Source organism: Carassius carassius, chromosome 48 (genome assembly GCF_963082965.1).
Source record: "Carassius carassius chromosome 48, fCarCar2.1, whole genome shotgun sequence".
Lineage (NCBI taxonomy): Eukaryota > Metazoa > Chordata > Actinopteri > Cypriniformes > Cyprinidae > Carassius > Carassius carassius.
This window is the reverse complement of record NC_081802.1, coordinates 22,878,593-22,901,408: the sequence shown is the minus strand read 5'-3', so window position 1 is coordinate 22,901,408 and position 22,816 is coordinate 22,878,593. Positions and strand designations below refer to the sequence as shown.

Here is a 22,816-nt window from a genome sequence, read left to right as displayed (position 1 = left end):
ATCGTGCGGCCTATTCGGGAATGGTGTGCTATGACTTTTATAAGCGATCGGGCGTACGATGTTCGTCCGGCGGGCGAAAAATCGGGCGACAAATCCCATAGACAATGCATTGCGGCCAACTTTGACGTATCGTAGCTCCGAGAGAGAATTTCGCAGAAACACATGAATCACCACATTTGGAGAGGCTATCAGGCTGTGCAAGAACATACCCCGCATTGGGGTATAAGTTGTACCCCTGGGGCGCAAGAGCCCCCCAAATTTGCCCCTAATACAAAGTATAGGGAGGGCTACTATGGGAAATTACATAGGGATTTTGTATTGAACATAACTCAGGATCACAGTGTCATAGAGACAAGGGGGTGGGCTCATTTGAATCAGGCAACCAATCAGTCTCTCAGGATCACTGTGAATCTATCAAGCCACGCCCTAGCAACCATAGAGAGAGCCATAGCAACAAGCTCCATAGACTTCCATTGAAAAAGATAAAATGAATAACTTTGGATAGAAGTGTCATAGAAACATGAGGGTGTGCTCATTTGACTCGGGGCAGCAAATGGCCAATCACGAATCACCTTCAACACTTCATAGCCACGCCCTAGCAACCATTAAGAGCTACCTAGCAACCTAAATCCAAAAATAGATATCTTAACATCTGAAAGACATAGAAGCATGGGGGTTGGTTTATATTGTCAAGCAGCCTTTGAAGTATCAGCATTGGCCGCTGCAAGGCCACTCCCTAGCAACCAACCAGAGTACCCTAGCAACCATTTTTCAAGACCTATATCTCTGCATCAGAACATTGTACAGACATGGGGGTTGGTTTATATTGGCAAGCAGCCGTTGGAGTATCATCATTGGCAGCTGCCAAGCCACTCCCTAGCAACCAAACGGAGTACCCTAGCAACCGTTTTGCATGACCTATATCTCTGCATCAGAACATCGTACAGACATGGCGGTCGGTTTTTTGACTCATGCAAACACACCGGACTTCCAACATGCTAGTCATGCTAGTAGTGATTAGCTACATGCTAATAGTGATTAGCTAAGTACTCAAATGGGCTAAGAACTCTATAAAAACTACATAGTGACCATCTGTGACAACTACCAACCACCTAGTAACATCATAGCAACCACCCCGGTTACCATAGCAACTGCCTAGCAACCAGCCAAAACACCCTAGCAACCGCCTAGCAACACCTTAGCAACCACCTCAAGTACCTTAGCAACTGCCTAGCAACACCCTAGCAACCACCCCAAGAACCTTAGCAACTGCCTAGCAACACCCTAGCAACCACCCAGGTTACCATAGCAATGGCCCTAGCAACCATCCCATGTACCATAGCAACCGCATAGCAACACCCTAGCAACCACCCCGATTACCCTAGCAACCACCATGGGTACCTTAGCAACGGCCCTAGCAACCATCATGGGGACCCTAGCAACCAACCTAGCAACCACCCCAGGTACCCTAGCAACCACATAGCAACACCCTAGCAACCACCCCGATTACCCTAGCAACCACCCTGGGTACCCTAGCAACGGCCCTAGCAACCATCATGGGGACCCTAGCAACGGCCCTAGCAACCAGATACATCACCCTAGCAACTGCCCAGATTACCCTAGCAACCACCCTGGGTACCCTAGCAACACCCTAGCAACCACCCCGTTTACCCGAGCAACCACCCTGGGTACCCTAGCAACCACATAGAAACACCCTAGCAACCACCCTGGGTACCTTAGCAACGGCCCTAGCAACCATCATGGGGACCCTAGCAACCATCCTGGATACCCTAGCAACAGCACTAGCAACCATCATGGGGACCCTAGCAACCGCCCTAGCAACTACCCAGGGTACCCTAGCAACCACTTAGCAACACCTTAGCAACAACCCTGATTACCAAAGCAACCACCCTGGGTACCCTAGCAACGGCCCAGGCAACCATCACATAGCATGTGCTAAAACATGCTAGAAACCATTTTAACCATCAATAGTAAATAGCAACTTCCTAGCAACACCCTATTAACCTACTAAAACACCTTAGCAGCAACTACACAACATATTCTCCTGCATCACTGAGCAGCGTGTGTGGCTAATTATTTTTATTTAATATTTAATATTTCTGGTTGTAATGATTCTTGTTCCACACACACACACATACACACACACACACACACACACACACACACACACACACACACACACACACACACACATATATATATATATATATATATATATATATATATATATATATATATATATATATATATATATATATAGACAGAGTTAATCACTACATTCATTACATAATGTCTCTTTCTCTGCATTTTAATGGCTATAACAATTTGAAAGTATTGATTGAAAGTGCTCATTATTAAATAATTCTATTATATGACTCATGGTGATCTTAAAAACAAAGACAGACATATTTTAATTTAACTGTGTTTAACTTTTAAATATGTGTAACCTTTAATATTTTATAACAAGGCTTGGTGCACACATAACAAAAAAAATCCACTGTCTCCATGGATGCTCTCTCCCATACATGGATAGAAGAGTAACGCTGCATGAGTATTGGCTGCGCAGCTGGAGTTCGCGTGCTGATTGGCTGAGTAATACTGTGATAGCGGGAGACCAACGTAAGATGTTCCAGAAATCTCCCTGAGGTGAGTACAGATGGTTTATTTTTTCTAACGTCTGCCTTTAATAACGAATTTTAAGAAATTAAAGATGTTGCACAAGTGGTGTATACTATTAGCTTGAAGTTGAGAATACGTAATTCTGAATATTGCATGAACAAGTGTGCATTTTTTAAGGTATTTTAGCAGAGGTTAGTGTTTGATGTTAGGCCGCTGGTGATCGATGGCATTTTTTCCTGCTTGCATGCGCTTTTAGGCCAGTATTTCCTAATATTAACCGTCTATTTAAGAAATACATTTGTTTGAGGTGACTGTGAGGCAGTAATCCGTGAGGCCTGATTAATGCTGCGTGTTGGGTGTATTTTCTGCTGTTCAATAAACGTCTATATTGTGTTTTTACACTGATCCACGGGGTAAAAATAGACAGAGCTCTGAAACTACACACAGACCACCGTGTCTGAAATGGTAGTGATGGCGAACCGGCTCAAAATCACACACGGAGTCCGTGTGAGGTAACGTAGATATTAACGGGACTTTAACCGTTTCATCTCGGTCGCGGGGTGCGGGCGGCTTCCCGCTTTGATTGTAAATGAGGCCGAGATCTTTTTTTTTTTTTTTTTTTTGGCCGCTGGTTTCTTGCTTGAATGTGCTTTTTAGGACAGTAATTCTTACTGTTAATCGTCTATTTAAGAATTACTTTTGTTTGAGATGACTTTAGAAATCTGTGAGGCCTGATTAATGCTACGTGTAGGGCGTTGATAATGCAAGTATTTTGTGCTGTTTCATAAACGTCTATAAAGTGTTTTTTCACTGATCCACGAGGTAAGAATAAACAGCGCACTGAAACTACACACAGACCTCCGTGTCTGACACGTTAGTGATGGCGAATTGGCTCAGATTCAGTCCGTGTGAGGTGATGTTAACGGGACTTATCGGTCTCTTCTCGCTCGTGGGCGCCGGACGGCTTCCCGCTTTGATCGTAAATGAGCGCGAAATCTTTTTTTTTTTTTCTTGGCCACAGAAAATGTTGTCGAGTTACAGTTTAGGCGCGGTGTCAGCTGCACTTTTGTGTACTTTTTTCATAATTTATGGTCTGAATATAATTATAATGGTAATGTTTAATTGTTTAAGTCAGCAGTTGAAGTGAGAATTTAAATTTTAATCGTGGACGATTTTTGCTAACAATTTATTTATCCATGCATTTATTTTGAGTGATGAATGCGTCAAGGAGGAGAGACTAGATCTGTTCATGGGCACCGAAAGAGCAAGCTGAAGTTTTGTTTGTCATTGTCCAATGCTGCATTCATTTGATTAGAAACAGTTAAAACAGTGGTATTGTAAGATATCTTTTCCTTTTTTAAGATAATTTGTATATAAATCAGAAATTAATTATATAATGTAATTATTACGATTAAACTTCTATTTTTATCAGTGTTGAAAAAGGTTGTGCTGCTTAATATTGTGTTAAAAATATATTTTTGTGATAAACTGTGATGCATTTTTTTTCAGTATTCTTTGAATACAAAGTTAAAATTTTAAAGTCCAAAATCGTATGTAACATTAAGTTCTGTCACTTTTGATCAGTTAATGTCTGCTTAGTAAAAGTATTAAAGAAATTACTGAACCCAAACTTAATAATAATGACACTGACAAATGGGGTAAACTTACCATTAAATTCAGTTTACCATCACCAAAATAAATTAAATGTAAAAATATAATTAAATAAATTTAAGCTACAATAGTAATTGACAATATTACTGTTTATACTGAATTGATGAGTTTTGGTGAGTATAAAAGACTTAAATAAATAAATAAAATAAAACAAAAAAGTGTGTATTTTGTTGAAGTTGTCTTAATGTTGGTAATTATTGCTCCAGTTTCCTGTTTTGTGTAGATATGGTTGAAATACACATGTTATATCTCTGATCTAATTTGTTTTCCGTTTCCTGATATATTTGTCATATGCCTATAAATATCTGTGATTGTAAGTATAATAAAAAATTTACCATAAACGTATATTTGGACATAGATCGCATATTCAGTGTTTATAGTAAGAATATTATTTTTTAACTTCTCTGGTTTAAGTCATAAAAGGTATATTGAAAGTCAAAGACCTGTGTTTTATTGTTATCAACTGTCCTTGTTCTGCTGTCAAGCATTCATTTTATTAATTTTTTGTTCTTTTCTTTGTTTAGATTGATCATTGAGCTTTATCTCCTGAGCAATTCTTAAGGTTTGTTTGCATTTTTTGGTTGTTGTTCATTTAAAGGTGCACTATGGAGGATCAAAAAAGTTTAGCTTACAGGTTTAACATTTTTTTTTCTGACATTTTACTTTTATTTTCAATTACAGCATTACGAGCACTACTGACTCCCCACTGCACAATATCCAGTAAGTAATTTTATTTATTTATTTGACATGGATAAAATTAATAGTTGACAAAGCAATACTGATGAGATACTACTGAGTCATTGATGCACTATAGCACTTCAGAACCTGTGACTGGAGTTTTGTGAAATTCACTGGAGAATGTTGTAGGCCTCAATGATTTTTCCTTGCTTGTAATTTTTCACATAAAGTCAATGAGAGATTGATGAAATTATTCATTTGGTGGGGAAAGATTGCTTTTAAGTTGCTCTAAGTTATAGATAAACACTTTTTACTTCCTTAAAGAAAGAACCAGTTTATGTTATAGCCATGGGCTGCATCAGAAGTTGCATACTCTGAGTAGATACGTCTTAAGAATAAGTAATAATTTTGCAATCATTAAAAATAGTCTGATATGTGTGGTATGTATGCAGATGTACTACCTTTGTCACGTTATCACTGTCATGTGAGCTACAGCATCAGTTACAGTGCAATTCACAATTTAGCTACTGTGGGCTCATGGGGTAGACTAAACTAAAGAATATCAATAGAAGTGGTAGGTCATCCAAGTACTTTTCATTTAATGCTTTTCACCCTACTATATAGTAAAGAAGTATGTAAATTCTGAAAATGCCATAGAGATTTAAAACCCAGGTAAATGATAATTTGTTGAACAACCAATCAGAAAAAAATACTTTCTGCCTGTCATTCAGATTTTGACATTTTTATTATTATTTATTTTTTTACCGTGTGTTCCCTGGGAATCAAACCCACAACCTTTTGTGTTGCTAACGCAATGCTCTACCAATGAGCCATATTAAGTGTTTATTTAATTTTTTATTAAATGTGAACATTGATCTTATTTTACATAAATAGGCTGTCTTCAATTGTTTTTTTGTTTGTTTGTTTGTTTTTTTGCAGACCATCTATTCAGAGCACGACCTGCATTTTTCTCTGCAGCTGAACGTTTGGTTAGTGTGCAAAATGCCTGAATGATGCTATGTTGTTTTCTTTTCAATATTATTATAATTATAGTTGCCTAATAGGTCCTTCTTTTCCAGGTTTTGCGCTTTCTCCAAGCAGCAGTTCTTCTGTTTTGTTCTTCCCACCCCACCTCTTCCCAACCCCCCACCCACCAAAAAAAAAAAAAAAAAAAAAAAAAATTCTTCATTTTAATACTAATTAGTGTTCAGTTACTACTGTTCTTTTAAAAGTTCTGTCCTTTAATACTAGGTTAATAATTTTTACCTAAACAATCTGCTATTGTTCTTTTCTTTGGAAAAAAAAGTTTGTTCCTATCAACACTAGATTCATAATTTGTTTTATTTGTTACTGTTCTTTCTATTGAAAAAAAGTTTATTATCTGTGTTTGTAAGTCGTTGTTTTTCTTGTCAATTAACTAACTTGTTTTCTTCTCGAGAATACTTTGCAGGTTGTATCACTTCAGCATTTCGTTAAGTAAGTGACTGAAAATATCCTGTAAAAAATGCTTATTGAATACAGTACTATTTGATTGTAGCATTAAAACCATTCTTTTTACTGTAATTTTCTGTTCAAACGCATAATGAAGAAAAGATGACAGTTTGCTAAACATTTTAAGACAGTTTGCTTATTTAACTGATGATGTGAAATCATCGGGTTATTATTATTACTGAAAAATAATCAGAACAGATAATTAGGAAGTTAAACTTGGATCATTTAATCCCATTTACCTACAAAAAGGTTGAATATTATGATCATAAAATTGCAAAAGGCTGTAATTTATCTAAATTATCTTACTCTAATGGAAAGTATGTTTGAAAATTAAGCACTAATTTGTTTACATGCATGCAGTATGTGATGGTGTTTTCAGAGCATCTCAACAGTGAGAGCATCAGATTTACACAATTTCCGTGTCTGTATATGCTTGAGGAGTTGTAGAATTCACAACTCTTTGACCAAGTTATTTCTTTCTAATTAATGGACTAGTCAGATACGTCATGGATTATTTTCTCATGTCTTTGGTCTGTTTTCTCATATTTTGTCTTTTGTTCTTCTGAAGGATGCCTCGGAAAGGTAGGAGATCCCGGGCTCAAAAAGTTCGTTGGACAAAGTTAGACCTGACAGGACAGACGAGCGTCAGTAAAGGTGTTGCTCCGGTTTCTGATGGACAGCAGTATGAAGATGGTGACAACATAGATAGAATTCTATCCGTGCAGGCGTCTCACTGCCAGAGTGATGCAAGGTATGATGTTTTTTCACAAAATAGTCAGTGCACTTGTGTAGCTCTGACATTCCTTGCGTACCACAGTGAGGGAACTTCTTTCGAACAGCCTGATCTTGACAGGGTGCTAGAGGAAGGGGATGCTTTGTATGTTGGCATTAAAATGCAACTTATTGCTGAAGGAAGATTCCGACAGGATCTTCTAAGCATGGCTGAAGTACCTGTGAGCATCTCAACTTCTAACCACAACTACAGCGTCCAAAAGTCAGAAGTGTTGATGGGATATCTAAGAGACAGAGGAACCACTGAAATGGACGCATGGTGGATTCCTCTTGATGAAAGACTTCAGTGTCTCTCAACAGATGTCAGTCATGCACTGCTTATTGTTTCTCCAGAGTGCTTTGCTGTGTTCAGAGACAGATCTGGAAGATATGGATATTTTGATTCACATTCCAGAACTGCTGAAGGTTGGCCACATCCTACTGGTGACGGAGCGGCAGTTATGCTTACTTTCACCAACCTGCATGACATGACCAACCGATTACTTGAGCTTTTTTGGAATCGTGGTCCTCAAGCTTGCTATGAATTCATGGCTGTTTCATTTGAAATGGAGCAACAGTCTGAGGAGCCATACTCATCAGCAGCATGTGTGTCACCATCAACAGTAACTTCACCACTGACACAAACACAAACAACTGCTGACATCAGAATCCCTGAAAATCTTGTTCTTACAGATGACAAAAAACAAGGTGTCATAAATGTTTTAAAAACAAACAAGCAGCGAAGAAGAAAAGAAATGCGTAAAATGGCAAAAAAGTGTGCAGGAACTGAGGACAAAACTTCACATTTTGAAATTCGAGAACGAAAAAGAGGGCAATATGAGAAAGAAAAGTATGCCTCCAGTTTGCAGTTTCGAATTAATAAAAGGAAGTTTAATCAAGATCCTTTTGTCAGAAACAAAAAGAGGGAGTACTTTGTCAGGAGGTATTACACTAATGATCTTTTCCAGAAGAAGAAGAAGGACTACATGGACAGGAGGTACCACACTGATGATGTTTTCCAGAAGAAAAAGAAGGACTACATGGACAGGAGGTACCACACTGATGATGTTTTCCAGAAGAAAAAGAAGGACTACATGGACAGGAGGTACCACACTGATGATGTTTTCCAGAAGAAAAAGAAGGACTACATGGACAGGAGGTACCACACTGATGATGTTTTCCAGAAGAAAAAGAAGGACTACATGGACAGGAGGTACCACACTGATGATGTTTTCCAGAAGAAAAAGAAGGACTACATGGACAGGAGGTACCACACTGATGATGTTTTCCAGAAGAAAAAGAAGGACTACATGGACAGGAGGTACCACACTGATGATGTTTTCCAGAAGAAAAAGAAGGACTACATGGCCAGAAGATACGTAAGTGATTCAGAGTTTAGGTCACATCACATTCTTCGTTGTACTCTCCAGAAGAAACAGAAGTGTCTCACCGATCCTGGATTCCACATTCTTCACAAGTTGAGATGTGCATTAAGGATCAAAAGAAAATACAAGCCATACATTCGTTTCAGCCAGAAAACACCCATTTCTGATGCGACAAACCAGCCTGTGTCCAACATCTTGATTCAAAAGGCCATATCTGCATTTCGGCATCAAATTCTGCATGGTCCAACTTACATCTGCACAGTCTGTCACAGGGCGCTTTTTCCAAATCAAGTCAAGATGTGTAATAGAACACGATATGTCAAAAATGTTCATATTGCAGCCTCTTGCTTAACCGGGAAATATGTTCATGCTTGTGACAGTGCCTGCTCAGTTCCTTGTGCAGTTCCAGAAGAGCGAAGACAGGAGTGGATCTGCCACACCTGTGACAGCCATCTGAAGAGAGGATCCATGCCTTCTATTGCAGCGGCAAACAGACTTGAATTGCCACCCATCCCTGCAGAACTGCTTGAGCTGAACGTACTTGAACGACAGCTTATCGCCAAAATTGTTCCTTTTGCAAAAATAGTTGCATTGCCCAAAGGACAGCAGCGATCAGTGTATGGTGCTGTTGTGTGTGTGCCCTCTGAGGTGGAGAAAACAGTTAACTGTCTCCCAAGGCCTAACAGTGAGTCCCAGCTCCTACAGGTGAAGCTGAAAAGACACATCAAGTTCAGAGGATACCAACACTTCCATACAGTGAATATGCACAATGTGCTAGCAGCGTTAGCAAGACTGAAAGCGATGCATTCAGAGTACAGGGACATCTTGATTAGTGACGTTACCACATTTGAATTTCTCCCTGATGATGAGCTGAATGCCACAGAGGAGAAACAGGAAGTTGTTGTCCCTGAACAAGATGAGCAGCATGTCAGCACAGAAGAAAAGGATGAGCTCAGGCCTGGCCTCACTCTGGACACATGCATGCAGCCACTCGACATCGGACAGGACTTGCTGTCGTACGGTGAGGGAATCTTCAGCATTGCGCCTGCTCAAGGGAAAAAGCCAGTCGGATTTTTCAAGGTTCCCAAATTGGAAGCCATGGCCTTCCCCGTACAGTTTCCCACTGGACAGAACACAATTGATGAGGCACGACATGTTGCATTATCACCAAGCATGTATTTCAATGCTAGACTGTTCTGCGTGGATACTCGTTTTGCCAAAGACCAGAGTTATCTCTTCTTTGCGCAGTTTGTCACTGAAACGCACATGGCTAGAAACAGCATGTCTATCCAGTTGCGAAAGGGCAAACCCGTTACAAAAGATGGACGTAGAATCTCCAACAAGCTGCTTCAGGATGATCTTGAGGTTGAAAGACTGGTCCACAGCCGTGACGCCACAAGGTTTATGCAACCCTTGAGAGGCACTCCGGCTTATTGGGAGAAAACGTTGAGAGATCTACAGGCCATGATCAGGCAGTTAGGGAATCCTACTTTTTTTTGCACATTCAGTGCAGCCGAAATGCGATGGCCAGAAGTGATAACTGCAATCAAGGCTCAGCAAGGTGAAGAGGTCGTCTTTTCAGAGCTTGACTGGACGACGAAATGTGAAATCCTCCGAAGTAACCCCGTCACCGTCATGCGGATGTTTGAGAAACGAGTGGATGCGTTAATGAATCATCTGCTTTTGTCACCTGCTCAACCCATCGGCGAAGTCGAGGATTACTTTTATCGCGTGGAGTTTCAAGCCAGAGGAAGCCCACACATTCATCTGCTGGCCTGGGTAAAGGGGGCACCCGAATTTGAAAATCAGTCCGACCAAGTAGTGTGTGATTTTATTGACCGTTACATAACCTGCCAGTTGCCGGACCCTACCACCGATCCCGAGCTTCATAAAATTGTCACCGAAGTTCAGCTTCACAGCAGGAAGCACTCCAAATCTTGCAAGAAAGGAAATGTGTTGTGTAGATATGGGTTCCCTAAACTTCCCATGTCAAGCACCACCATCACCCGTCCACGACCGCAACGTCCTGAGGAAGATGAAAACGAAGACCAACACCACCAAGAGAGAAAGAAGAGGAGACAGGAAGCTCCACAACGTCCTGAGGAAGATGAAAACAAAGACCAACACCACCAAGAGAGAAAGAAGAGGAGACAGGACGCTGCTCGAAAAGCAATGAACGAAGCCAGGACTAAACTCAAGCCGGTGTGGGACTTGCTAAATGATCCCCAGGCCTCCTTTGACAACTTGTCAGACTTGCTGACCAAATGTAATCTGTCCATGGATGATTACTGTAAATATGCTGAGGCACTGTCCACTTCAAACGTGATTTTGCTGAAGCGTGATCCGAAGGAAGCTTGGGTGAATGGATACAACCCAGATTTGCTGAGGGCATGGAACGCCAACATGGACATACAGTTCGTCCTTGACTCTTTCAGCTGCATCATGTATATGTTGTCCTACATTTCCAAGCCAGAACACGAAATGAATGATTACCTGAAGACGGTGATCAAGGGTGTTCGTGAAACCAACGTAAACGAAGAGGACGAAATGAAGCAGATAATGCAGGCCTACTCCAAACACAGGCAAGTGAGTGCTCAGGAGTCTGTGGCACGAACATGCAGCTTACCATTGAAGAAGTGTTCACGAAATGTTGTGTTTATACCGACGGATGATGATGCCCTGAGGATGAGTTTGCCCCGTAGTGTCCTACACAGCAAAGATCCTGATTCAGAGGATGTCTGGATGTCAGGTATTATAGAGAAATACAGAGCAAGGCCTCAAACACTGGAGTTTGAAAAGATGTGCCTTGCAGACTTTGTGTCCAATTACCGTGTTGTGTATGGTCGGCAAACTAAAGGAAAGAATGTCCTCCCACTCCTCAATGACATGGGATTCATTCAGAAGAGAACTGTTGGTAAGGCTGCAATTATCAGGTATGCTCGGTTTTCAGAGGAGAAGCAACCGGAGAAGTTTTGCGGAACAATGGTAAAACTTTACGTGCCACATCGTGTCAACGAACAGCTGAAACCTCAACGGTTTCCAACGTATCAGGAGTTTTACAAAAGGGGACTTGTGGAACTCCCGTCACACCCCAATCTCCGATTCCCTGTCCGTGGCTTAGTTAAAGCACAACAGAAGAAGTTTGAAAAGCACGGCAAAAAAGTGGACGAAGCATATGAACAGCTGCAGCGGGAAGGACCATCTGAGAATGCTTGGTGTGCTTTTGCACCTGAAATTGACGTTGATCGGATGGAGTGTATTGCAGAACAACAAGACGTCCATCGAGAAGAAGATGAACCGGATGATGTTCCAGAATACAAGATTCGTCGTGAAGATGGAGACGGAGTCGTACCACAGATTGAGGCACCACAGATGACTAATGAATATCTGAGGAAGATGTTTAGGAGTCTAAATGAGACGCAGGCAGCAATTTTTTACACTGTCTGCCAGTGGTGTCAGAAGCGTGTGTGGGGTCACAATCCAGAGCAGTTTTTCTACTTTTTGTCGGGCGGTGCAGGTTGTGGGAAATCGCACGTCATCAAGTGCATACACTCGGAAGCAACTAAGATTCTGCGACGACTCCCTCGCCTCCGGGAAGAAGGGGATCTCTCCGTGCCCACGGTGCTGTTGTCTGCGTTTACTGGAACGGCAGCATTCAACATCTCTGGTAAAACGCTGCATTCCCTTTTAAAACTGCCAAGGAGTCTGAAGCCACCTTATCAAGGACTTGGGAACACCCTTGATGAAGTGAGAGCAGGATTACGCGACGTGGAGATTCTTATCATCGACGAAATATCCATGGTCTCAAAGGACCTGTTTACTTATGTAAACTGGAGATTTCAACAGATCAAAGGCAACAAGAAACCTTTTGGAGGAATATCTTGCCTTGTCGTAGGGGATTATTATCAACTGCCACCGCTTGGTAAAGCCAAACCGCTCTGTGTGTATGAAGAGGATATGCTGGACTTCTGGAAGGACCATTTTCAAATCATCATACTCACAGAGATCATGCGGCAGAAAGAAGACCTCGCTTTCGCTCAACTTTTGAACCGACTACGAGTGAGGCAGAAGACAGAAGCTCTCAGGGAAGATGATAGAGCTTTGTTATTCCAGGCTGTGAAGAAGCCAGAAGACTGTCCACGTGATGCTCTGCACATATTCGCCACTAACAAACAAGTTGACCAGTACAATACCGAGATTGTACAGGCCCTTTTCACTGACATCATAACAATTGATGCCGAAGACTATAGAAAAGACCCAAGAACAGGAAGGATGAAGAGATTAAACAAACCTGTCACCGGAAAAAAGGACGACTTGCTGGACACAATGCAAGTTGCAGTGGGAGTTCGTGTGATGGTAACCAGGAATCTGGACGTAGAAGACGGAATTGTCAATGGATGTTTTGGCACGATTGCAAACATCGTCACCAAAACAAAAGATGGAATCGCCACAGTACAAATGTTAGGACTTCAACTTGACAATCCGAACGCCGGTCAGAAACACCGCAAAAAGGTACGAGGTGAAGAAGACGTCTTGGTTTACATTGAGAGATCTGAAGAAAGTCTGCGGAAAGGAGCCGTTCGTCGACAGTTTCCCATTAAGCTAGCTTACGCCTGCACAGCCCACAAAGTTCAAGGCATGACAATGCACTCTGCAGTAGTGTCATTGAAGAAGATTTTTGAGCCAGGAATGGCCTACGTTGCCCTCAGCAGAACAACATCTCTGCAAGGATTACACATTACGGATTTCGACGATAAGAAGATATATGCTGATCCTGAAATCACAACCTCTTTGCAAAGCATGAAAAGAGCCAGAGTTGAAGAAATCATGCCACTTCTGCAGCACGTGAGGGAAAATAGGCAGGAACAGACACTCACCATCATTCATCACAACACAGAAGGACTGGCATCTCACATGGAGGATATCAGATGCCATCATGAGGTACAACTCGCCGATGTTCTGTGTTTAACAGAAACACACCTGACTGGATCGTCTACTTCAGATCTCCAATTGGAAGGATACAACTTGTTCACACGCAACAGGCATGTCTCTTACTCCACACATCAAGAACTTGGAAGGAAAAATGGAGGTGGAGTCGCAATATATTGCAAGGAGCACATTCCAACTCAGCCCAGGCAATATATACAAAATGTGACTGATCTGGAGTTTGCTGTGATCAAATTGGATTCCCCAATAAAAGCAGCAGTCGTAGCTGTGTATAGGCCACCACAATACAGTATTGGAGATTTCTTGACCAACCTGAACAGTATGCTGGATTATCTGGACCTCACACACAACGATCTCGTCATCATCTGTGGAGACTTCAACGAGGACCTCCTACACCCTGGAAAAAAACCAATTCTGGAGTTGTTTCAATCTCGAGGATACACGCAACTGATTACATCAGCGACAACGGAAAAGCACACACTACTTGACCACATCTACATTTCAAATCCGGACTTCTGCCATCAATCGGGCGTGTTACAGACCTACCACAGTTACCACAATCCTGTGTACTGTGTATTGCGTTTTTTTTCATAGGTGAATTGCCCGCTATACCAGGTCACTGGGGCCACTGAATCAGCATTAACGACAACAGTGGGGCAACACCAGCCTTAGTTCCCCAGTGGCTTTTGTATGAGTGGTGTCTTGGCCTTAAGCCATACGGAACTGGGGTTCCACTTAACCTCCTCCATCGACGACAGTGACGTTGTGCTTTTATTGTGTTGTCCGTGGTAATATGAAGGTGTTGTGTCACTGAGTTATCTAGAGTACAGCAGCAGGAAAGACGAAGGAGTAGTGTGGCAGCTCCAGGCAGGACAGGAAGTGAAGGCAGCAGAATATAGGACGCAGTCAGGATTAGTGTAATAACTCCAGGGAAGACACAGACAGTGAGAGCAACAGCAGCAGTAAGTCAGAAAAGACAGTAAGGTTAAGTGAGAAGTAGTAAGACACTGTTGTGATGTATTTGATTTTTACCTTAACGTAACATTTGTTTCAAATGATTTTTTGTTCAGTCTGTACAATGTGTACTGGATATAATATTTGCAGTCCTCTGCTATTCTAATATTGAGATGTGCTCTTCTGTAAAGTTGCAGGAAGATTTTGGAGACCATAGCAGTCCTCTGCAACACTGGATATGAGTGTGCAATATACCATCTAAAGGTAAGTGTTAAAAGATGTCACTTCAGTCACTGTGCTACTGCATGTGATAACCACATTTAAAGGATTATTTTAATCTAATTTTGATTTTGATGTTTTTCAGGACCGGCGAGTCAGAATGTCTGAGAAGTGTCTGGATACCACCTTATGTGCTAATTTCTTTCAGTAAGTTTTAGTTTACTTTTATTATTATTATATATATTTTTTTAGTTTATTAGTAAATGTGTATGCAGTAATCCTGTTATTCATTTATTAATTTCATTGCCAGAGGACGGGACCAGATGTGTTTGGAGTTGAAGACAATGCTGAAGACCAAAGAAGCAACGGAAGAAGCACATTAAAGCACTGAGGTAAAGTTTGTCAATAATACTGGTAAGGTCTAGTGTTTCAGTGCATTTTATCATACAGTGTGTTTGTTCAGAGACATGTGCTTTGATGTGAACGCTTAGATTTTAAAGTGTATGATGGTTCTCAGAAGTGAGAGAGCAGAAATGTCTCTCTATGCAAGACATACATCTGACCTGAAAGTTTATTCTCTGTAAGTCTTGTAGAATGAAAAAATTCAATTCACTAACATGATCATATCTGTTTTACCTCCTCTACCTCAGGGTGTCCAGCCTGTTTGCCATGTCAGATCCAGCGGCTAGATGGCGGGAGATGCTTCAATACCCGATTGCATTTAATCATTAGATGATTGATTAATTAATTTTAATATATATTTTTAAATTATCTTATTATATTAAATAATTGGTCTGTTTACTATTTCATATATTAGCTTGAATAAGAATGTTCTTATAATGTGTACGCCATGCCCGAAGAGGATGGGTTCCCCCTGATGAGTCTGGTTCCTCTCAAGGTTTTTTATCTCCTTAAGAGTTTTTTCCTTGCCACCGTCGCCACTGGCTTGCTCACTGGGGGTGTTGTGTCAAATCCTGTGTCCCTCTTGCGTCCCTGCCGACCAGGGTTTCCAAAACAACAGTTTGCGACTCAATAATTTTTTTTTTATTAAATCATAGAAATTTAAACATAAAACTGAAATCATGTTATGGCTTAGTCACTATAAAGCAGTAAGCCCTGTGATGCTATGATTAACAGTGCTTTCAGAAATGCTAAGGGGTGTTGTTGTTTTCTGAAATCACAGAGCTTATGTATGGGCTTATGCCCTTTATAAACATTTGTGCAGTAATAGACGGAATCATGGACGGTAATTGAGTATTTAACAATGGCTTTAAATGCAACATGCACAAGGTTCACTTTATTAATACAATAATTCAAACACTTTCGTCACTATTCTGCCAAAATAGAAACTTGATTTTAATTTTTTTATTATTGCAACAGTAAGATATTTTTTTATTTTCATAATTCAATTTTAATATGAAGTTAAAATAATATACGTGAGCTAGTGTAACATTATAAGGGTGGGATTTGGCACAACCGGCGCTTTTTCTAAAACTTTTAATAAACATTTTGGTTGAATTGGCACATCAAGTGTTTTTGTCTTTATTGAATCTTCTTCAGTGGCACATTTAATGTGTTCTTGTGAACTTCACAGAAGGTCCAGGAGGTTTTCCAGAAAGCAAGGTTAACTTACTGTCACGTATACTCTCAGTCGATTGACCCAAACCTTGCTTACTCCTTGGCTAATCCTGCATGTCTTTATTGAATAGTATATTCACAGATGGTACAATAAGATGGTTAAACTTTTAAATAAGGTTTGTATTCTTCTATACATGAAGACCACTTTGTGTGTAAATATTTGTTGTTTTCATCATAATTCAGCAAATCCAATAAGCAAACTTTGTTTTACCTCTAAACCTGCTAAGATCACACTCTTACTTGATCTGGATGAATATCATTAGAAAAACTTAAAATGTCAGCCTAAATATTTGAATATTGTTGATAAAACTTGGTTGCAGTGACATTAAATTTCTTAATATGTTAGGAGTGCAAAATCAACAGTTAATGCACATTTAACTAACTATATATGCACCTGACAGAAAAAATTACAAACACATTTTGTAGATAGACGTACATAGTTTACTAACAGTACTTACAAGTTGTTGTTGTTGTTTTTTTTTTTTTTAATTTCTCTGGTCTGACAAATGAACCCCATCCCACCTGTTTATTGTAAATAAACAGTCCACCACTGTGGTGTTGGTAAGTGTCTGGAGTACAGAAAGGTCCTCCATCATTTAGCTCAGAAGATCCACTGCAGGTTTGACCCCCAGGTGACCTCAACTCTCAGTACACTTAACAAAGCTGTGGCTGGCAATCGATCCTACTTTCTCAAAAAAAAATGTTAAAACTTCATGGTAAATGAAAATCGGTAATGAAGCAGAAATGTATGACCGTATGTTACTGTGTGGCAAAGCTTTACAATTCACTGAAAATATAAGCAGTTCAGCTAAAAGTTGGTCTTTTTGATTCAGGCAAATAGTATTTAAATTTAGTACTTTATAAAATATTGAGTTTGTGACATGTAAAAACCCTGAAAACAGCCATATTAAAGGTCCTTGAAAAATACTTGAATTTTTAAAAAGGCATGTATGAAATTACGGTTCATTTTTGGTTTGGATAAAAACATTTTCACGCAAAATGAACAATGCAGCGCGTGTTACATAGCCGTTTCACCTGGCTTTTGGGAGCTCACGAGATCTCACGATATTACTCATACAGAGTAGCAGTCTCGCGATATTGGTATGAAGTTGAGTTTGTGGTAAAACCTTTGCTTACATTACATTGTTTAGTCTTTTATTGCGTGTGCTGTTTGTTAGGGTTTCATTTGGGAACGCACGCAAATTTTGACTCTCGTTGTTATTATAATTTACAAGCGAAGAGCGCGTCTCCATCTCTGCAGCTCGGTCCACAAACTTGCATATACTGTACTGTGGGGCTGCTTATTGTTTATCTGGGAGTGGTGGGGGTCTGTGTTTGTGGGTTATCTCACTAGATTCGTAACGTAAATCATCTTTGCAAACACGGGAGAATAAAACAACGTACCTCTATGCATCGCGATTTCAAAATAAAAGTCCCTCTGATTTTACCTAGATCTAAATATTCAACCTTAATACATTTTTAAACGACATTGAATCGCGCTGTAAAATGAAATATCACCAGGCCGTTGGCTCTCTCTGCGGGTATTTGTTATAGTTATAATACATAATAATAAAATAATAAACATAGCTCATAATTGTTCAAGTGTATGGTATAGTTTATTCTTCAGGTCAATCATATATTCATCAAATACAATCAGTTTGAACATGGATAGCAATAAATTTGCTGAGGTATTCTTTTAAATATTAAAGTTGCCACAGTCATTGCATGATTAGCTTGTGCTGTACTTTATTTGTAACATTTTGTTTTATTATTTATTTTATTAAAATAAAAAAAAAAATAGTTTGGTAAGTGATATTTCTGTCCTTGAAAACCAAAAAAAAAGCAATAGCAACCGCATAGCAACACCCTAGAAACCACCCCAAATACCCTAGCAACCACCATAGCATCACAAAGTGTACCATAGCAACCGCATAGTAACACCTTAGCGACTATCAAGAGTACCCTTGCAACAGAGGGGCGAGTTTTGCCACTGCAAGCACCACTCACATTTTCTTCAGGAAATGTACATTCTAGTTCTTATTATTATTCTTCCGTACAAATTTCGGCGCGTAACTAGTCCCGCAGTTTTCGTCACAGACCAACGAAACAGGCGTCAAATCGTGCGGCCTATTCGGGAATGGTGTGCTATGACTTTTATAAGCGTTCGGGCGTACGATGTTCGTACACCCGGCGAAATATCGGCCGAAAAATCGCATAGGCAACGCATTACGGCCAACTTTGACGGATCGTAGCTCCGAGAGAGAATTTCGCAGAAACATGTGAATCACCACATTTGGAGAGGCTATCAAGCTGTGCGAGAGCATACCTCGCAGAGGGGTACAAGTTGTACCCCTGGGGCGCTAGAGACCCCCAAAGTTGCCCCATAGACATACTATGGTGAGGGATCGCCCATGAAACACTGTGTTTTTCCTACTATGGGAAATTACATAGGGATTTTGTATTGAACATAACTCAGGGTCACAGTGTCATAGAGACAAGGGGGTGGGCTCATTTGAATCAGGCAACCAATCAGTCTCTCAGGATCACTGTGAATCTATCAAGCCACGCCCTAGCAACCATATAGAGCGCCATAGCAACAAGCTCCATAGACTTCCATTGAAAAAGATAAAATGAATAACTTTGGACAGAAGTGTCATAGAAACATGAGGGTGGGCTCGTTTGAGTCGGGGCAGCAAACGGCCAATCACGAATCACCTTCAACACTTCATAGCCACGCCCTAGCAACCATTTGGAGCACCCTAGCGACCCAAATTATAGAGAGATATCTTCAAATCTGAATATCATAAAGGCATGGGGGTTGGTTTATATCATTTATATAGGCTAGCAGACTTTGGAGTATAATCATTGGCAGCTGTTAGGCCACTACCTAGCAACCAACCAGAGTACCCTAGCAACCATTTTTCAAGACCTATATCTCTGCATCAGAACATTGTACAGACATGGGAGTTGGTTTATATTGGCAAGCAGCCTTTGGAGTATCATCATTGGCAGCTGCCAAGCCACTCCCTAGCAACCAAATGGATTACCCTAGCAACCGAATTGCATGACCTATATCTCTGCATCAGAACATCGTACAGACATGGCGGTTGGATTTTTTCACTCATGGTACCAAACTGGACTTCCAACATGCTAGTCATGCTAGCAGTGATTAGCTACATGCTAATAGTGATTAGCTAAGTGCTCAAATGGGCTAAGGACTCTATAACAACTACATAGTGACCATCTGTGACAACTACCATCAACCTAGTAACATCATAGCAACCACCCAGGATACCATAGCAACTGCCTAGCAACCAGCCAAAACTCCCTAGCAACTGCCTAGCAACACCTTAGCAACCAACCCAAGTACCTTAGCAACTGCCTAGCAACCACCCAGGTTACCATAGCAACCGCCCTAGCAACCATCATTTGGACCCTAGCAACCACCCGGGGTACCCTAGCAACCACATAGCAACACCTTAGCAACCACCCCAATTACCCTAGCAACCACCCTGGGTACCTTAGCAACGGCCCTAGCAACCATCATGGGGACCCTAGCAACCGCCCTAGCAACCACCCCGGGTACCCTAGCAACCACATAGCAACACCCTAGCAACCACCCCGATTACCATAGCAACCACCCAGGGTACCCTAGCAACGGCCCTAGCAACCATCATGGGGACCCTAGCAACCGCCCTAGCAACCACCCCGGGTACCCTAGCAACCACATAGCAACACCCTAGCAACCGCCCCGACTACCCTAGCAACCACCCTGGGTACCCTAGCAACGGCCCTAGCAACCATTATGGGGACCCTAGCAACCGCCCTAGCAACCACCCCGAGTACCCTAGCAACCACATGGCAACACCCTAGCAACTGCCCCAATTACCCTAGCAACCACCCTGGGTACCCTAGCAACCGCCCTAGCAACCATCATGGGGACCCTAGCAACCACCCCGAGTACCCTAGCAACCACATGGCAACACCCTAGCAACCACCCCGATTACCTTAGCAACCACACTGGGTAACCCAGCAACGACCCTTGCAACCACCCAGAGTACCCTAGCAACCACATAGCAACACCCTAGCAACCACCTTGATTACCCTAGCAATGGCCCTAGCAACCATCATGGGGACCCTAGCAACCACACCTTAGCATCAGAGGGGCGAGTTTTGCCACTGCAAGCACCACTCACATTTTCTTCAGGAAATGTACATTCTAGTTAGTGGTGCTTGCCGGAGGCAAGGCATCACTATTATTATCTCACATACTTATTCTTCTTCTTCTTCTTCTTCTTCTTCTAGATCCGTACAAATTTCGGCGCGTAACTAGTCCCGCAGTTTTTGTCACAGACCAACGAAACAGGCGTCAAATCGTGCGGCCTAATCGGGAATGGTGTGCTATGACTTTTATAAGCGATCGGGCGTACGATGTTCGTCCGGCGGGCGAATAATCGGGAGACAAATCCCATAGACAATGCATTGAGGCCAACTTTGACGTATCGTAGCTCCGAGAGAGAATTTCGCAGAAACACGTGAATCACCACATTTGGAGAGGCTATCAGGCTGTGCGAGAATATACCCCGCATTGGGGTATAAATTGTACCCCTGGGGCGCAAGAGCCCCCCAAATTTGCCCCTAATACAAAGTATAGGGAGGGCTACTATGGGAAATTACATAGGGATTTTGTATTGAACATAACTCAGGATCACAGTGTCATAGAGACAAGGGGGTGGGCTCATTTGAATCAGGCAACCAATCAGTCTCTCAGGATCACTGTGAATCTATCAAGCCACGCCCTAGCAACCATATAGAGCGCCATAGCAACAAGCTCCATAGACTTCCATTGAAAAAGATAAAATGAATAACTTTGGATAGAAGTGTCATAGAAACATGAGGGTGGGCTCGTTTGACTCGGGGCAGCAAATGGCCAATCACGAATCACCTTCAACACTTCATAGCCACGCCCTAGCAACCATTAAGTGCTACCTAGCAACCTAAATCCAAAGAGAGATATCTTAACATCTGAAAGACATAGAAGCATGGGGGTTGGTTTATATTGTCAAGCAACCTTTGGAGTATCATCATTGGCAGCTGCCAGGCCACTCCCTAGCAACCAACCAGAGTACCCTAGCAACCATTTGTCAAGACCTATATCTCTGCATCAGAACATTGTACAGACATGGGGGTTGGTTTATATTGGCAAGCAGCCTTTGGAGTATCATCATTGGCAGCTGCCAAGTCACTCCCTAGCAACTAAACGGAGTACCCTAGCAACCGTTTTGCATGAGCTATATCTCTGCATCAGAACATCGTACAGACATGGCGGTTGGTTTTTTTTTGACTCATGCTAGCAAACTGGACTTCCAACATGCTAGTCATGCTAGCAGTGAGAAGCTACATGCTAATAGTGATTAGCTAAGTGCTCAAATGGGCTAAGAACTATATAAAAACTACATAGTCACCATCTGTGACAACTATTAACCCCCTAGCAACACCTTAGCAACCATCCCAAGTACCTTAGCAACTGCCTAGCAACCACCCAGTTTATCATAGCAACCGTCCTAGCAACCATCATTGGGACCCTAGCAACCACCACGGTTACCCTAGCAACCACATAGCAACACCCTAGCAACCACCCCCGATTACCATAGCAACCACCCAGGGTACCCTAGCAACGGCCCTAGCAACCATCATGGGGACCCTAGCAACCGCCCTAGCAACCACCCCGAGTACCCTAGCAACCACATAGCAACACCCTAGCAACCGCCCCAATTACCCTAGCAACCACCCTGGGTACCCTAGCAACGGCCCTAGCAACCATTATGGGGACCATAGCAACTGCCCTAGCAACCATCCCGGGTACCCTAGCAACCACTTTTAGCAACCTACCAACTGTTTAACAATATTTAAAAGCTGTATCTCAGCAATATAACAATATATAAAACACTGGCTCTGGCTTTTTGGATTCAGGCTGGCAAATAGTCTTTAAATAACACCCCATAAACTATATAGCCACATCATAGCAACCATGTAGACTACCCTAGCAACCATATAGGAATATAAAGAGCATATATCTTGGATCCACAACATCACACAGGCTTCATGTGTGGCTACCGGGAGCAGAGTTTTGCCACTGCAAGCACCACTCACATTTTCTTCAGGAAATGTACATTCTAGTTAGTGGTGCTTGCCGGAGGCAAGGCATCACTATTATTATCTCACATACTTCTTCTTCTTCTTCTTCTTCTTCTTCTTCTTCTTCTTCTAGATCCGTACAAATTTCGGCGCGTAACTAGTCCCGCAGTTTTTGTCACAGACCAACGAAACAGGCGTCAAATCGTGCGGCCTAATCGGGAATGGTGTGCTATGACTTTTATAAGCGATCGGGTGTACGATGTTCGTTCGGCGGGCGAAAAATC

General features: G+C 41.7%; 1 protein-coding gene and 1 long non-coding RNA gene across 2 annotated transcripts in view; both read left to right on the top strand.

Annotated features, from left to right (window-relative positions):
• Nucleotides 1-8,015: 8,015 nt before the first annotated feature.
• LOC132131315 (uncharacterized) overlaps nt 8,016-22,816 on the top strand; it is a 56,142-nt gene continuing 41,341 nt past the window's right edge. Inside the window, exons 1-2 of the mRNA XM_059543340.1 lie at nt 8,016-14,545; nt 14,729-14,801. Of these exons, the coding sequence (XP_059399323.1) occupies nt 8,016-14,177 (6,162 nt within the window). The 3' untranslated portion in view covers nt 14,178-14,545; nt 14,729-14,801. The remainder of the gene's footprint in view (nt 14,546-14,728; nt 14,802-22,816) is intronic.
• LOC132131220 (uncharacterized) lies at nt 15,007-15,809 on the top strand. Its single transcript, XR_009428856.1, has 2 exons — nt 15,007-15,148; nt 15,407-15,809. It is a non-coding gene; the product is annotated as an uncharacterized LOC132131220 (long non-coding RNA).